The sequence below is a fragment of the Lytechinus pictus genome, chromosome 11 (assembly GCF_037042905.1).
Source record: "Lytechinus pictus isolate F3 Inbred chromosome 11, Lp3.0, whole genome shotgun sequence".
Taxonomy (NCBI): domain Eukaryota; kingdom Metazoa; phylum Echinodermata; class Echinoidea; order Temnopleuroida; family Toxopneustidae; genus Lytechinus; species Lytechinus pictus.
Window position 1 is genome coordinate 12,989,639 of NC_087255.1, and position 18,852 is coordinate 13,008,490.

Below are 18,852 nucleotides of genomic sequence, written 5' to 3' on the forward strand. Positions count from 1 at the left end.
GCTCTGTACTAAACGCAAGTTTACTACGAAAGATCTATATTGCGGACATGGGCATTTTGTTTGGGTTATTTATGAAGGGTATTCTTAAATCCATTCAGGGTACTCTACATGGTTTGAAGAGCCACCTTTGCTGACCTGGGACCCGTCTTACAAAGAGTTGCGATTGATCCGATCAATCGCAACTATGGAGAGCCAGCAAAGTCAACATGTAAAATACATGTTTGCTCAAAAAAAATCTAGATATGAATGTATATCCATGAATTCATTGATTTCTTGACAATTTGATGTGATCTCCTTTGTTTACAAAGAACATTTTGCAAATTTCCTTTAGAAAAAATTATGAAACTGATGGATTTCCATAGAGTTACGATTGATTGGATCAATCGTAACTGTTTGTAAGACGGGGCCCAGAAGATCAAATCAGAAAGCATGTAAAATGTCACGAGATGAAGGTTCATTTCTTTATTTAGTTCTTAGTTATATTGTTGAACTTTTCATTTTAGTAGTTTACACTGGTAGTGGTGGTGGGGGTGATGTTAGGGCTATTTTCAATAACAGATGAAGTTACATTTTCTCCATTATTGATCATTGGCTAACTCGTTTCACTCGCTCGCAATTTGGCGGATATTGTGCAAGAGGTCCCTTTCCTTGCGTCACTGGGTCATAAAGCTATGCAGGTTTACTGTTTATGCACGGATATATGGAGAGGAGGGCATGACAGACTCGTGAATATGATCACAACATTTTCTTCCTATTTTGTTAACGTTATTATCCATAAACATACTTTTCCCCGTAATTAGCGCGCATGCGATCTGGGGAAGAAAGAGCACACCTGTCCGCTCGCTTCTGTCTCCCATGCAGCCGCCCACGCAAGCGTTCCTTGCAAAACTGTGACAATATTTATCATCATTATTTGGAAATTTTAGTATCTTGGATAGACAGCGTTTGTGTTACTCTTAATAACTGGGAACGATAAACAGACACCTTTAAATATAAATTTGATAGCACGCATTGTTTTACTTTAATACCTCGAGCAGATATTATAATTTGAATCGCCTGACTGATCACGAACATTATAAAAAAAGTACAAAGACAACTTTTACTGCAAGTGCAACTCACGAGGTTTTAAACACTATTTACTTAGAGCCGAATTATTCGAAATTTGACAAGTTATAACATGATTAACAGTCTTCATTGAAAACATATCACTATTCCCAATATTATTAATCATATCGTTTTGAAAAGCAGGTCTCGTTGGTACCCTGGCACGACCGCAGTGTTTATTTACTAGCTTTATAATAAGATAGGAAGTGTCAGAGTCCATTATCCAACACTACTTTATTTTTGGTTGAGCAAACAAGGATGAGATATCATCAAAATGATAAGGTGGTATAACGGTCCTATAATGACCCGATGTGTTGTCAATGAAAGCTCGAAGGAGCCTCGAAGGAGCAACTATTTTATACATGATGATATAAGGTTTGTTTTTATCACGTTGTTGTATAAGGTCTATGGTTTCACACTCAGGGGCACTGGCGTCACTGGCGGATCCAAGGGGGGGGGGGGGGGCACAGCCGGCCCGTGCCCCCCTTTTGAGAGGCACAATTAAAATTTGTAATGTTAAATTGCTGTTAAAACAGAAGTGTGCCCCCCCCCTTTGAAAGTGAAGACTTTTTTTTCTTGTCAAATTTTTCCTCAGGAAAATGTGCCCACCCTTTCGAAAATTCCTGGATCCGCCCCTGACTGGCGTACACTGCGGAGGGCCATGCCCCCTTAAAAAGTTCGACCAAGAAGAACAAAAGAAAAATTGAAAGATACAAAATTATACAAAAATTATTTTCTTCGTATTAATATGTAAAAATCTATCAAAAAATTGGATTCCTGTGTAATAAAAGATTTTTTTAGAACTGTAGCTCCATCCGTCTTATCTGGCCTTTCAAAATTGTTGGCTGATTACGACACTGCCCCTGGTCAAGTTAATATTGGAAAAAAAGAAGAAAAGAAATGGATTTTATTATTTTACCATAAGATCGATTAACATGCAAGTAGCTGATTATACCGTATAATTAAGCATTAAGTTTCGAATTGTGAATAATCGGATTGCGGACATCTCTTTAATTTTTGATGTTTTGGCGAAAAAATTGGAACCCAATTTACACAACCTCTGTTTGAAATATAAATAAGATTCCCTTTTGCCATTGATATAGTCGGTCTCTGGTACCATGGGGTATTGGGCCCCTTTGTTCAAACTCACTGATGATATCAGAATCTTTTATTCGTTTTTTTTTCTATTGCGAGTTCTGAGTCACAGATGCAACTTTTGCAAATCATCTATAGTACGGCGCTCGTCAATGGCATGCTAGCTGGTATATAGCCCGATTAGAAAGTAAAAAAAAAGGAGAAAATGTAATATAATAAAGGTTGTTCGTCTGCTGAGTGAATCATCAAAATATTGGCGGGTCGAAAATGATAATCGTTTCAGGGTTCCGTTGGGGAACCCGCCCTGTCATTTATATATATATTTTTTTCCATTTGAACATTATTGATTTTTTTATTAATTTATGCATGAGTTAAATGAGAATACTAGTATGACATGAAATGACTAATCCCTGCTTGGTAATAACTAAACATTGGAAAGGAATTAATGGTGGTTGAATGTCTTCAATATTCATGAGAAATATAACTGGAGCAATATATCGTCATTCGATTTTTACTTTCATTAATCATATAAACAAGAAAATATTGAGAAACAGAAAATAGACTTGTATCATCATGATCATTGGATCTGGTGTTGCCATGACGACGATGTCGTCTTGTCGCAATATCAGTTATCATGATATATATACACTGTTAAAAAACCCTGATTTTACAGAAAAAACTGAAGATTTTGCAGAAAGCAATAACATAATCATTCTGTAAATTCATAACACAGGAATTTTCTGCAGTTTAACAGAACAGGTCTGTTTAAAAAGGGGAAAATTTGTAAGGTTCCATACACCAAATACCAATTTCCTGTAATTTTACATGATATAGTGTAAGATTACGCAATCTGGTAAGATTACAGGTGTTCTCGAGACTCTGCTGCAGGAACCTCTTTTATTTTGAGGATAAATTTTCTAACAGTGTATATACATACATATATATATATATATATATATATAAGAGAGAGAGAGAGAGGGACCACATGCAGAGAGTGGGGGGGGGGGGGGGCAGTAGGATGTCCGAAGATAAGAGGGATGGGTAATAATGATATACAAAAGGATTAAAATATAGTATACACAGGAAAAGGAGATTTCATATTAATTAATGAAAACCAGGGTACTATGTCATTATATGCCCACGCCGCATTTGAACTTCCTAAAACCATCTTCGGTGTAATTCGGGGAAACTCGGGTTTTTATATTGGCCTTCGTCATATTCGTACTTCTTAGAAATCAGCGCACTATACATGCTATATGACGGCTAACAACCCGATGCCTGTATTGTGTCACTGAATGCTCTTCAAACTTCTTTGATATACATGTATATCATGATATCAATCTATAAGGATGCCAAGCATTGAAATTTTCGTTGTCATTTTGACTTTTATGTTAGTGTAAGAATAATATGAATAGAAAATTATTCTTTACCGGAAGCGGATCTCACTGACGCATTAATGAAAATAATGATAGAGACAAAAATTAACAATGAATAAATGAAAAAAAAGAATCACGAATAGACTTAACAGGTCAAATTCAGTGTATTTAATTGGTTTGAGATGAAATATTTGACCAATTATTTGATGTTGAGAGCTAATCAATTTATTATCGCAAACTCAAATTCTTTACTTTGCGCCACAAGTTCGCCTTTTCATTTAAAAATAAAACTGCCCTTCTGGAATATAATTTCCATTTTTGCCCCCATGCCCCCTGAAAAATACACGAGCTCGTTATCGTGTCATTGCTGATATTTTTATTATTATTAATAATTATTATCATTATTATTATTATTATTACTATTTTTACCACCACCATCATCATCCTAACGATTATCATAATAAATATATTATTACATTTACTTATAACTTGCGTCAAATACAACGAATGTAGCAATCGGTAAGCATTAAATACTAAGGTACATCCGGGATCGGGAGTATGTGCATGATCAAGAAGCATTATGATATCAGACTATAATAATATATTTGATATTTCGACACACGTTGGAAAATAATCAGGAAGTGATCGATAGAATTGGGGATTGATCGAAACCGTTTTGTTTTGGTCAGGAGGTGTTTTTTAATATTTATTTGAAGTAGTCGGATGATACGCATTACATCGTAGATTCTACATGGTGTTATTATTGATGAAAAATGAATGGCATAAACTGTCATTTTCGGTCCATCTGGCATCTTTTGACGCTTCCTGTTTTATTTATTTATTCATCAATTTATTTATTTATTTATTTCTTTATTTTTTGTATGTATTTATTCATTTATTATCAAAGTCTGCAGTTTCTAGTTTACAGTAAACAATAATCAGGGCCACAGAACGGTTTTGAAGGGGGAGGGTGGCCATGCAAAAAATCACAATCAGATGGTAATTTTTACGTTTTTGTACACGATTCTGAGAAAAAAGTGGGGAAGCTGGGGGGGGGGGGGGACTCAAGCCCCCAGCCCCCTATAAGACTGGGTGTGTGAGTGAGTGTATAGGGTTTTCCAAACAAATAACTACCAACTTCCAGATCTAGACTACCAGCCCCATCCCCCGGTTCAGCGGCCCCTGATAATGACATAAATACAGAAAATTACCATACAACTATCAATTTATTTTATATAGCATGTATAATGAGAGTAATTGCGTTTTTTTTTCCTGTGGATCGAAACTAATTGCGACCAAATACTCATTCGGTTGTGTTTTTTTTCCTTATGGTTTCGTTTTGACTTCCACAACCATTGCAATGGCCAGATATTTTGTTAAATCGACATCTCGAAGAAAGTACATTTCTTGAAATTTCAATTTTCTTTCGAGGTAACTATAAATAATTATCAACAAGACGAGTGCGTAGAAAATTCCATCGCGGAAGTGAATTCCCCAAAATCATGAAAATATGATTTTTTTTTCAAAAGGAAGGGGGTGTAAGTTCAACTGAAAACCTCCAGCGAGAGAGGGTATAGCGACCGAGATGTGTGTATTATTTTTTATTTGTTTTCGATGGTAAAATTGTGTGTTCTGGTGAATATTCAGAAAATATTTTCACAAGCAGTAATTTAAGGGCGGGGGGGGGGGGGGGGTGTTGGACCCCCTTACATGAACCCTCTTACCCCCTCCCTACGCTCCTATTCCTTATCAAATACCCTCTCACTATATACTTCAGATGGGGAATAGGTGCATGTCAGATTTTGGTTTGGTAGTTAGGAACCTCCATGATGGAATAAGATTGATGAAAATATCTACTTTTTAATCCTTTAGATTGAGATTTTCAGTCTAATTGTGGATTGGTCCCTTATTTTAATCTATAGAAATAGTGTATAGTATCAGGAATGTTCAAAAGAAATGTTCCATCATTTAAATACTTTAATTAATGACATGCCATATCAAATGATAAAGGTTATAGTGTTATTAGGGTATATACATATCTAGTCCGATGGGACGAGATATATGATAACTTCAGTGTCATACGACAATCTTCTTGTCATCCGACTCTCTCTCACTCTGCCTCTCTCTCTTTTTCTCTCTCTCTTCCACTTTCAACTCTCAGAAGGAGAAATATGAGACACGTGTTATTTGAGTACAGAGTGACATCCAACACAGCTCAGTCCACTCAAGCATCGAGTGCAATAATCCTAACGCCATAAACTTGACCTATATAATGAAAATTGAGTGAACAATTTCGGACATAAAATGGGAGAAAAACAATGAGAATGGCGCAGATTTTGTTGCAAAATAATTTGCACCTCTTTATTCTTCTATCATGTTTATACCAACCGCTCCAAGAATTTGATTGTTTTTAAAAGGGCCTAAATAAATGAATTTAATACTGAATATTTTCTAAAGAAAAAAAGTAGATGTATCTGGTTACCAGATGGAAAAAATACCCAAATAGAAAAATAAAAAAAATTTCTTGTATTGTTTTATCTTTTATTTGTTCTCAACTTCCTTCGACATATTTTACAAGGTAATTTTGCCGAATCATTATCTGGAAAAAAGGCAGAACAACGAGAGAGAGAAAAAAAGCCCTTTAGCTGAAAATTTGCCCTTGGTAACCATTTCTTCGTTTTTGTTTCATAAATTGAATAAAAGCATCTGCCGGAAAATCACGCTTGCTGATCTGCAGGAAGTATGAATATTACAATAATTAGAGACGAAAACAAGTTTTAATTGATTGCAACCGAAGGTAATAACAACTGTAATACTGGGACGTGGGAGGTCATAATACCCAATGGATTGTTAGCGCAGCGTGATAATTAGGGTTTGATAATGACGATAAATCAATATTTACTTTATACAATATATGTCTTCATTGTAAATCATCAAGAATCGCAATATCTACAACAGATCTTAATCAATGTGCCCGGTCAATATGTTTTACATAAATTATTATTTTTCTGTAAATGATTTTATTGATGTAAAACAGTTAAGGTTTGTGATGGTTTGAATTAAGTTGGAAGCATCTTGCACCGCTGGTGGGAAAATTCCACTTTCCTGTATGATGGATGAACTCGTCAGAGAGCAAATACCAGAAGTCATACAGATTCGGAAATTTCCCCTAAACAAAGTTATCAAAAGCCGCTGGAGAGACGAAAGGCTTACTAACGATTAGTACTGGGTTTCTCCACGGTCTCTCTCGCACGGCTACAGGTTGCAATCTGCAAGCTGAGTCAGACGAACAGATCGCTATATATACCCCCTAAAAATAGCAAATGGTGGTATACCATAAACACAGCCGTGAGATTCCCCCGTATTCAGCGTGCGCTCAGGTATAGTCCGTAACCTTCACCGTTCAAAATCATGAATATTCAGCGCCTGCTACCGCAGAAGGACCTTTCATTGGACTGATAATGGGTGACGTCAGGAAATCTACATGACGTCGCAATGATTTATTTGCCTCTCTCTCTACGTGTGTGCGATCGGGCGCACAGTTGATTCATGTTTATTCATCGTTGTCATGGGAACACGGAGCTCCGTACAGTTGGAGTTCGATCACACGACTGAGAACCTCTCTCGCCGTACAGATCGAGTATATATACCCGTCTAAATTTAAACGGGCGGTGATTGGCTGGATGTGTCAGGCCTGAATGAACGCCGAGGTACAGACGACGAGATTATAACCACTACTCTGGGAATCTTCAGGTCATAACCACTTTTGCTCTCGTGCTGGAAACATCGTATCTTGACAATTTATTTACCAGCTCATAAACCAAAACATTGGAAAGGAAACATGGCAGCCTTACTAGGAGAAATCAACCACATGCCTGGGAACAACAATGACTTCTCGTATGAGGTAAGCATCTTACACTTGCACTTGTTGCATGCCACTTGTTTATATTTACGATATGATGCTTTCAACAATAATATTCATAATATTACTTACTATTCCAAATGTAATTGGTTAAATAGTTATCTTGTTTATTTGTTGTGCAGTGTGGTATCAAGATGTCTTGGCCATAGCTAAATTAGTAAGGGCTTTAACTTTATTTCAGATATCTTACATTGATCTTTCTATATCAATTACGAGATTATATTGTATAACGGCCTCGCTTTAAAATATTAAAGCTTTGCAATATTATTCCTTATCCTTATTTCTCTTTTGAAAATATGTTGAACCTGTTGATCATGTACCATACAGATGTACATGTAGTAATTAAATAATGGGCCTATATGTTAATTGCATGCAAAGTTTGAGGTCCGTTTCAGCTTGGATTCATTTACAATTCGGGCTTCAAGCCACCCCGCTTGAACTCCGGCCGAGCGATACGCTCCTAATCCGTTCCTCATTCATAGAGTTCCAATCACCATCTTCTAACAATGCAAGCCATTCAGTCATTGAAGCGATGCCATTCTATTCATTGACCACCGGGTTTTGAAGATGTTCTTGAAAAGGACAAGCTAGTGATTAACCACGGACTTTGCATTCCTGCATAATTAGTGTAGCTTCTCCATTCAAATCACCCCAGCCCAGATTGATCAGTCTATTGTTATGGAGAGAAAGGATTCTATTCAGATTGACTTTCATTCCTTCGACTTTCACAAACATCCCTCAATTGTTTAGCAAAGAGTTTTTGGCTTCCGCATAGTTCACTGGAAGGTTATGTAATTTATGCTATTAATGTCGTAATTTGCTTGAGTATCAATTCGAATCGTATAATCAAATTTTTGCTTTCTTTTCATTCATTTTCCAGATTTGGCCTGATATGGAGAGCTTTCTTCAAGAGATCTGCCCTCCAACCAGCTTTGAGGAGCCATCATTTGCCCCAAGACTCGAGACCTGCTCACCAACCTCCACAGTGTTCTCTGGAGTAGGAAGCGATGGAAGCACTTGCCTGTCACCGCCCCCAGTCTCGCCGCAGTCCGATACATTCGCCCAGGTCTATGACGAGCTTCTCGACCTGGACTTCATCATCAACAACACATCCGACCTGGAGGCATTCAGTCCCGAAGCGTCACCAGAACCAGTTGCAGTTGTACCGTTGCAGCAGATCAAGATCAAGGAGGAAGCATCATCACCGCTTCCTGGTGCCACACCATCAGATTGCATTGGACATTTTTATGATGATACCCTGAACTTTAGCAACGCCTTTGAAGCTAAGGTTGCACCACAGTTGATCCAAAACCAGACACAGCAACAACAGCAGAAGCAACAGTACCTCTTGACTGGCGATCTTCACCACATGCAGCAGCTGCACCATCAGCAGCAGCAACAACAACACCATCAGCAGCAGCAACAATATTTCCAGACCTACAACGTTCACCACCTCCAGATGGCATCGCAGCTGCAGCAACGCTCTGATGCACAATCCATTCCCGAGCCACCACCTTACTCTCATCAACATCTTGTCACATCCCAGATGACCAGGTTGGCCATGCCACAGCAGCAACAGCTTCCCCAGCAACACATGCTGCCAACGCCACCCAACACTCCACCAACCTCGCCACTCCTTGATCTCCTCCGCAACACTCCAGTCGACACCACTGTCCCGACTTCAGTGCCCGCCACTCAGATCGTCCGAAGGAAGGGAAGGAGAACATGGGGTCGTAAGCGAACCACCACTCACACCTGCTCTCACCCGGGATGCGGGAAGACCTACACCAAGTCATCTCATCTCAAGGCTCACATGCGCACCCACACCGGCGAGAAGCCTTACCACTGCAACTGGAAGGGATGCGGATGGAAGTTCGCCCGTTCAGATGAACTCACCCGTCACTACCGAAAGCACACCGGTGACCGACCATTCCAGTGCCACCTGTGTGAACGAGCCTTCTCCCGCTCTGACCATCTTTCACTTCACATGAAACGTCACATGTGAATGAATGAACTGAACATTATTGGTTTATTTATTTCGCAGTGCGAACGCACCTGCAGACGATAACACATCGGCCTGCTCGTGTCAAATCATGCATATAGCGAACTATGTGTTTTTATTACCGTTTTGTCAAAGAAAATTGGCACAAAAAAGTTACACACATTTTGTGTGGTTGTTTGATAGGATTTTTATGTATTTTTGTGACTTGAGATCAGGTCTGGTTACTTTGATCCGAAGAATTTCAGGAAACCTTTGAAATGAAATCCTTTTTTGTGACTTTGTAAGCTTTTTTGTCAAGTGCCTCTTAATGTACAAATGGTATTCACAATCGCTTATGCGCAATGCCGAAAGCAGCTTCGTCCGCCGAAGTTGCTCGAAGCGTGCCGAAGAGATCCGATCAAAGCCAAGTAGGTTCGTGACGATTCGCTCAGGTTGTTTCTCAAAGTCTTTGACAATCTTGAACCTCTTGGGCTTGGCTGATCGATGACATCTTAAGACCAAATACGATACCGTGTTGTCCACATGAAACATGGTCCGATTACTTACATCTTAAATCGGTTTAAATTCGTTCTGGTCAGAATTTTTTTGAGTGAAAACTCTGTAAAACAATTTTCAAATCGTGTATATTGAGTGCCTCACCACAGTACTGTTATTTGTATTTGTTATCGGTGAAATCAACAGCATTTAAACAATATCATTTCGTTTTCACAGTGTAAGGCATTTCATGTTAGTGCACCAATTGTTTCTTTGTAAATAACAAATTTTATATGAAAAGGAAATTGATTGGCGTTGATCGTCTCAAGAAAAAAAAATCTGAAAACTCAAGACAACTTATATATTCCATTATTTTATGATCGCGCGAAATTGCCAAATTCTTATTTTTATCGTATTTAATTCATGACAGAGAAATGCGAGTCGTTTGAGTTTTCAGATCAACTCTTAAATTATTCAAAAAGTATGCCTTATCTTGCTCGCTTTATGTTACATTGCAGTACCTTCTACAACTCTGCGGGATAATATCATTTAGTTGACTGTAGTTATAAGCAGGACTTTACAACAAAAAGTCAAGATTCAATCATTAAACATGTTGAATATCAATATTCTGCTGAACTATGATTCAATGTATTAACTGAATTGTAATGAACACCGCTGATAAAATGTTTATTTCATTCCGTCTGAGAATTGACGTGAATAACAGTGAATAAAACCCAATCTGAGGAGAAAATATTTGAAAATATATAACTTATCTGTTCAAGAATATTTTATCTTGAGTTTAACATTGTGGCTGGTTGGTTGGTTGATTGATTGATTGATTGATTGTTGGTGATAAAGTGATGAAAGATCGTGTTGTTCTCATGTTTAATGAGTGTGACGTTGTTTGTTCTAGTGGATGTTGTTGGAAGTTTGCTGATGTTGTAAGAAAGTGATTATGGTGATGATGTTGAAGTTATTGAATGTTGCTGATAAAGTTGTGAATGTGCTGATAGATTGTGTTCTTGGTGTTCAATTGTTGGGGGAGACACATGGCCATGATGGTGGTGAGTGTTCTGTTGAAAGTTGTTGATGTTTGCAGATGACTATCATGATTATGGTGGTTTAATAGCGAATGCGAAGTGGAATTGATTCAAGATTGTTATTATTTGAGAGAATTAGTTGCTTGAACTTGAAGCATGTAAAAGGTCCATGCCTAAATAAAGATTTTGATGGTGAAAATGATTACTGCTCGGATAAAATTCTGCGACATTATGATCAGTAAACAGAATAAAACAGAAAAGATTAAAATGCACCTTTATCAAAGCCATAATTTTTGTCTATCTTCTATCTATCTATCCATCCATCCATCCATCTATCTATCTACCTATCTATCTTCTGTCTATCTCATTCAATTTTCAGACAAAATAAATAAATTAGGGCCTCTCTTAAGTGCACGATAGCGTTTGAAATAATTTAACGTTTTTTTAATACGAGAATTCCCCCATTTTCTATCAAAATTACTTGTACAATTCATCAAAATTATCCAAGGGGTTAGTCTGTTAATCCTTCCTCCTTATAATCAAAATAATAAACCCTCAAAATTTTCCTTTTGTAAATTACTTGAGACGAAAATATTGAACAGACACCTTGTTTTCAATAAAAGTAAAGTAAGGTAAAATCATACTTTATTTCAGACACTTTCTACATCATTGTGAACATTTTGCGATTCGGTTTTTGTAATTGAATAGATGATTATCTTTTAATTGTATATGAATGGTATTTTGGAAAGAAAAGTAAGCAATTGAATGAATAAGTAAATAAATGAATCCGTACATGTATAGCTAAATTTGAAAATATTTCAGAGAACACAGAAAATCTCAACTGCGTATGAGAACAAAGAACGGGAAAATCCTTAAGTTTAATCTTTCAGAAATGATTTAGACGTAAAGAAGGAGAGGGACTTCAGATCAAATTAGTCATGTACAAAATTAAATTCATCATTTTGTATTTCGCAACCTATTAACGAAAGTCAAGTAAAACGCATGTTCAGTCATGATAGAATCTTGATTGCCTTCTGTTTTATTGCATCACCTCAACAAATATTTCAACATCGGACATGTCGGAGGGGAGATGTTAACGCTGAATCATCATCGAAATGAAATGATGAGGCATTCCATAGAAATCATTAATACAAAATAATCAAGACAATAATCCAGTAAAATTCCATAAGACGAATATAACCCGTTTGTTAGGAAATACGACAAACATTATTTGTAAATTACCCTTTTAATTTTGCATTAGGAAATTTCATAATTCTAATAATGTTCGTGCTGCACTCCATGTAAATGCTAACATTTCCATCCAATAGTTGAATATAACTTGTGAGACAATAAATGTATTTTAATCCCTATTCATTATGATATATGAGATTATACGACGAAGCAAAAAAATCTTAAAATCGGTAAACAGAGTTTCCAAAACAAAGGTAAAGCAAAGGGCTTATCTAAAATTACTTTTTGTTTGTGGTTGTTGCAGTCGAATGCTTTTTGTTTTTAGCGCCTCTAAATATCCATTATTATTATGCTTGCTGAACAGGGTTAAACAAGTATTACGTCAAACAGTAGAAAATGGTTACGAGAAACAGATATTACGAAACATAATCATTCAGATTATACATATCAGTACCCTTTCTGAAAGTGGTTTAGTACACATTATGTCATCCTGTAGTAGCTAAATATTTATTATTCTAAATTTAGATTTTGATTTTGTGATAAGATTATGTTCCCTTGCATGTCTATGCACATATTAAATGTTTAGGAAGTCCTTCAATAAGGTAGGGACAAATATGTACAGTACATCCTATCATACTAGCATAATCATCGTCATGTACTTTCAAAAATAAGAGTTTCGTAAGCGTGTTCTTGTCGATGGGGGCGCTGTTCAAAATAGGTTTGGAGAAGACTTCAATGGACAGCTTTCTCCCCCTTTTCACTCATCAAAATGATCTGTTCAGTCTTGAAATTATTATTTTAAAATTATCATTTCGATGTACTTGCCTATATATACCAGTATACATGTCAAGACTCAACTTAATAACAGATAGTTTGAAAAGATGGCCAGTTATTGTATTTTTGGAACATTTTTTTTAACGATACAGAACGGTCAATATTATGTCATCACTGTGGGCATTCCGTCATCCAGTGATTCCACAATTATAATTATCTTTGACCTAAAATCAGAAAATCAAGAAGCGATGATGGTGGTGAATTGGTGATGACGAAAATGATAAAAGAAATCAACTGTTTTATTGCTATACTCAGGTTTACAGAGTATATAGCAACAAAACAAAAATCGATCAACGTTTATTTCTATATAAAATCAAAACATCGCAAAGGTATGGTTTAAATTATTTTATATAAAAATACCCTCAAATCAAACAAAAATCCCTGCATTTACAATGCTTTGTCGGATACCAAATGAGGATATTACAAAGTTTGAGGCTCGAGCTCTTTGTCACGTCCTTGTCCTTTAGGTTTTGACTAAAATAAGGGGGAGGGGGGGGGGGGGGGGGTCATGTCTGATAAGATCGCCACCTGACACCGTGTTTTAATAAAACACACGGAGAATCGGTTTTATTGTGCTCGATCGTTCAATCATTTATTGATATAAAAATTATGAACAATTAACTCGCAGTATTTCAACCATGAGCCGCAATTTCTAAAAATGGCGGCAGACGCGGCCATTTCTTTTCCCCCCATGCTGGCCGGGAAGGGGGGGGGGGGGGGGATGGACGAGACGATCGTTCCCATTAACAGTTTTTCAAAATTCAAAATTCCCCTCCCCGGATCCCCGCCTATGATTGGCATATCCGCCAAATTACATATTTTTAAAATGTTATTATCGAACACTGCAGCTGCACTCATGAGTTAATGAAGATATGTTTCAAGTTCAGCACATGGTATGAAGACGGAATTCCGCTTGAGAGTTTTTGGAGGATCGTGAATCCTCCCTTTGAAGTCACATGGATTATTTCAAGAACATTTTTCAAAGCAAAATAGATTCATTCTTTAAAGAAAATATTTAACATAGCAGTTCATATGATATTCATATCAATCATCACACTCATTTGCATGATTTAAAAGTTTATGAGAATCATGTTCCGTCAAAGAGACGCAAGAAACTACCAATGCGAAACTCAACGATTTCCTAAAAAAAAGCAGCCACGGATTTTATGAGAGAGGACGGGGCACAGGGGGCTTGCAGTGCCGAATGTTTATACAATATTAGTATCTTGTTATATACCTTGTTATTCAATGATATTGACCTATCTTGCACCCCCCTCCTTCACCGGAATTCGAGATGGAAATACGCCCATTTTTGTAGTGAAGCCGTTCCTTTTTTTTTCATTTTGGGGTTATTCTCGAATTTAATTAGAAGAATTATTGAAGGTGTTTGGAGTGATTAACTTGTCTGAATTTTGTTTGGGTAAATATCGAGTCTTTTTAGGCAATAAGAGCCATTTTTCTTTTGCATAACATATCTCTTTTTGGGCCAAACAAAATGGAATCATTTCCTGTCCCTCTCCCTATTTATGAAATCCTGGATTCGCCCCTGCTTTTCAGTGTGCAACCGAATTCATCTGAGAAAGTTTGAAATATTAATCCCTCTCTTCCTCAATCAAATTAAATCAGAAATATTGAAAATGGAAAATGTGTTTCAGGCGTAAAACTGTCTTGGGTATTACCACATGGGTTCATGCAACGGTTGGGTGAATCAATGTAAATTTAGTTGGGAAAGCAAATTTATAAAGATGGTATAGCGTTTGCGACTTTCGTCTAACAGCCATCTGGTCCAATAATCAGTTCGTCTAATCACCATTTCGTCCATGACCATTTCGTCCCAAAACCAATTGGTCTAATACCCTTTTTCTTTTTATTCATTTTGCCGAATCATCACTTAATCCGGTTAGACCGAATGTTATATGGACTAAATGGCTATTGGACATGTTGGACCAACTGGTTTTCAGACGAAATGGTGAGTGGAAGAATGAATAGTGGACGAACTGATGGTAGACCAAATGATAGTACACGAGTTGGCAATTGGACTAATTGGCATTAGACCAATTGGAAATAAACCGCATAATGTCCATGCCCCTTTGACTGAAATCTTGAAAGTGAATCTAATTATCACCATGATCATGATTTCGCGAGGTTTTACCAAGTTCAACCGCATGAGTGATCCCTTTTGGAAGGAGAGATTGGTAAACAAGGTAATAAAAGCAAAGCTAAGCTCAGCCAGATTTAAGGTACTTGCAGTATAAGTGCAATGTAGCATGTCTCTGGCAAATAGTATTTATAAAAGGTACTTAACAAATGGATTCTTAAAACTAAAAATACCTGTAGGGCGAAAACGCCAAGAACGACAGTCATGCTTGATGGAACTATGTGAAAGAATTAAGGAGTGAGGAAAAGGGGAAAGTAATACAGTAAAAACACAATTAACAACTTTTATAGGAGTCCAGATATTATCTGGTTTACTATAAACTGATCAGTTGATCTTTATGTATGAGTTTTAACTAATCTTTTGAATATTTCAACAGCAATGTTCAACTTTTTAAGAAATAAATGATTTGACATTTCTGTTTTTAACACTTTTCAAATAACACAATTCAAACAACTACACAATCATTAAAAAAATAATTTATATAGCGCTTCTATACATGACTTGTAAACAAGCTCAAAGCACTTTCAATAACAATGAATAATTCTATTCTCCAAGTGCTTACAAAAATTATCAAGTGTTTGTCAGAGAGAATGGTTTTAGCTTGTTTTTGAATAATTATAGAGAAAGCTTCTTTCTGAATAAAAAAAAATATAGGCCGAGAGAAGGCCTGTATTTTAATAATTATTGTACACATTGACAATTTCATTTTTAGTTCTTATATAGCAGACCTTGTTTATACTGTGGATATGATGAAGAAATTATGAACATGAAGAATGAAGCATGAACATATAGTCTTTTCCTTGTATTGTTTTTGCCCCTTTTCTTATAAAAAGCACACAATTTCCCTATTTTTGGCGTTTTCACCCCCCCCCCCCCGAACAACACAAAGGACAGAATCTAGACATCTAGACAAAATGAGGAATTAACGTCGCTATTGCATGTAAAGTTTAACCAGGGGAACTTCTTTGTTATCATTTAGAATGAATTTGCATTATGAATCTGAGTTAACATTGATTTTCAGCACCCCTCCGCCTGTTCGAAACCATGGAACGAGAGTAGTAGCCCGGGAGTCGAAGGTCCATGATGAAACAAACGTAAAAGTTCCCATTAACCTGGACATCGCACTGAATTCAACTCTTCAACAACAAGGAGTGTGATATCTCGCCTATGTAAGAATTGAAAATTGGGCGACAGCAATTCTAGTATATTCAGTTTTTTCCCCTGTCATATTCCACGCCGCATCAATATTTACAGTTCATACGAAGAATAACACGGAGTCTTCTGGCGGGAGGATCGCGTTTCTCGGTCCGATCTATGCCGATGCTCCGGGCGGTATCACCCTTTCGTTTGGACCCCCTCAGGGTATCTCCGCAGGTGTTTCTACTCAATGGAGAGATGATCAAAAAGATGTCTGAAATTTTGACAAAGACTGAAAAATAATAGTTTTTACATTGGAGTGTTGGATGATCATGGTCATAATGGTGGGACTACACGGTCTGAAATTTTCCTATTGGATGTTTAACAACTGAAACAGACATGAAAGTACAATCATACAATATCAATGTTAAGCTATATAATAGAACTTAATATTATATATGTCGTTTTATTTTTAATCTAAAAAGTTGAACGAAAAACTCTAAATTACTATTTAGAATGGAAAATCCCTTGCAAAATGCGCCAAATAAGATGTATTACCTTAGCAAGATTGCCTAGCGAGTGTTAGATTAAAAAAAAAACTTGTCTATATAATATTATATACAATCATGACAAATCCGTTCAATTTCTGATGCTGTTCTCTTTAAAACATTGGATATATAGCAAAATCCAAAGAATAAGGAATTTTGTGAAAGTTCAATAATTCATGTGTGATCCCGAAGAGAAATCATTAAGATAGGATGAAAAGAGGAGATTTAAGACGTCGTGAAACTAAATTTATCTCCCTAAATAAAAGACACAATAAATACGCCGCTGTATTTTTCTGGATTCTTTTTATATTTACATTGTGCTGTAGACAATCATGACAATTGGCAAGCTCTGTCCTGGAGTTTTGACCCATCTCAATTTCACGCAAACCTTCTCGAAGGAAGTTAAATACATCGCATAAAAAGAGGAGGATTTAAAAAGCCAGTCACCGCTTACCACAGGATAAGTGAATGTTAAACATTATAGAATCTACTTAACGGATGGTATGCCTATTCATAGGGTTACAATAAACACTAATAGCATGGTTATAAGGTCTGGCTCTTGCTTGGTTTGGGCTATTCAACTTGCTAAAAGTAAACGAAAGGAAGAAAGAAGAAGCGAAAGTTAAACTATTCAGTCTCGACCCTTTTGCTCTTTTGTTTATTCTTTGTTCATGTATGTATTTGGGGGAGCAAGAAAGATGGGAAAAGGGTAAGGGGGGGGGGGGGGGTATTAAACATGTCAAAAGAAAAGACTTACATGCAGTGCGCTGATACTTTGTGAACTTGGTATTAAAACTACAGAGCAAATGTTTATAAATTTTGAGGAATCGTTTAGCTGGTAATTTGTACAGCCCTTTTTTTCAACAAGTGCTCATGAACCTAGTTACCAAGAATGCTTCTATTATTTCCATTTATTTGAGTGAATGATAAAATAGCATCGTCGATTAAATACTTTGCTCATGCATATGGGCTTAGGTGCCGCGGCCGGGGATCGAATCCCGGACTTTCCATGTATAGTCAGGCGCCTTAGACCATTCGGCCACGGCAACTCAGTGCACACAGTACAACAGTAATCTAAGAATGATACGAGATCAGATTCAGAACTCAAATCAAATTATCTTTTTTTTTTCATTGAACAAATTAATGACATCCCTAGCTTGGCTAGTAAAATGATGAACCGTCAGTGTTGCTAATTTCAATTAATTTAGTTCATTTTTTTTTTCAAATTTCAAAGCCGGATTGTAAAAGATTTGAGTAATCTTTTCAAATATCATTTTAGAAGGGGGGGGGGGTTGCACTGAACTGTTCAGTGGGGGGGGGGGGGGTGAGATGGGGAGTGATTTGTTACAAGAACCGTGTAAATAAGATTTATTTAGTGCCCTAGTACTTGATGTTCTTTCACTGGTTCACTGTAAAAAATGAAGTGCTAATTTAGCACTTACAGTGCTTGTACAGTGACTGCACTACGAGTCCTGATTTTCTAGTTCATATTTAAACTAGAAAATCAGCACTCGTATATAGTGCAGTCACTATACAAGCACTGTAGGTGCTAAATTAGCACTTCATTTTTTACAGTGTTCTGGCTAAATTATTATTGGATACTGCATGTATTATGAACATTCTGGCCCTACATAAACTCATGCGAAACAATAAATGAAAAAAATCTGATCTTATGATATTATAATAACATATTTCAAAGAAAAAAAAAAGAAGAAACAGAACAGAAGAATATTATAGCAGAAACCTTTTGCAGGCCTCGGAAATGAGAGATGGCGATGAAAACAGAAAGTACGGCCGAAATTTAGCATTTTGGTGAAAGAATGAGAAGGTCAAGAAACTTTCATTTGAAAGGATAATGTTCGTTGTTCAAACGGACGTAGTTCGGTAGAGTTTCGAAGTGAGATTGTCTTTCACGAGTTCTGACGTACATGATTTTGATACCTTACACACAATTTTGATCCAAGGTCTAGG

The 18,852-nt window shown here is 36.7% G+C and overlaps 1 protein-coding gene across 1 annotated transcript; it reads left to right on the forward strand.

Moving 5' to 3' along the window:
• Positions 1–7,113: 7,113 nt before the first annotated feature.
• On the forward strand, positions 7,114–10,741 carry LOC129270834 (Kruppel-like factor 2). Its single transcript, XM_054908165.2, has 2 exons — positions 7,114–7,479; positions 8,378–10,741. The coding sequence occupies exons 1-2, from the start codon at positions 7,417–7,419 to the stop codon at positions 9,500–9,502; spliced, it is 1,188 nt and encodes a 395-aa protein (XP_054764140.2). The 5' UTR covers positions 7,114–7,416; the 3' UTR covers positions 9,503–10,741.
• Positions 10,742–18,852: the final 8,111 nt, after the last annotated feature.

Coding starts and splice junctions, on each gene's coding strand:
- LOC129270834 (XM_054908165.2), top strand. CDS start 7,417: ATGGCAGCCTTACTAGGAGAAATCAACCACATGCCTGGGAACAACAAT. Junction 7,480..8,377: donor ACAATGACTTCTCGTATGAG/GTAAGCATCTTA, acceptor TTCATTTTCCAG/ATTTGGCCTGATATGGAGAG.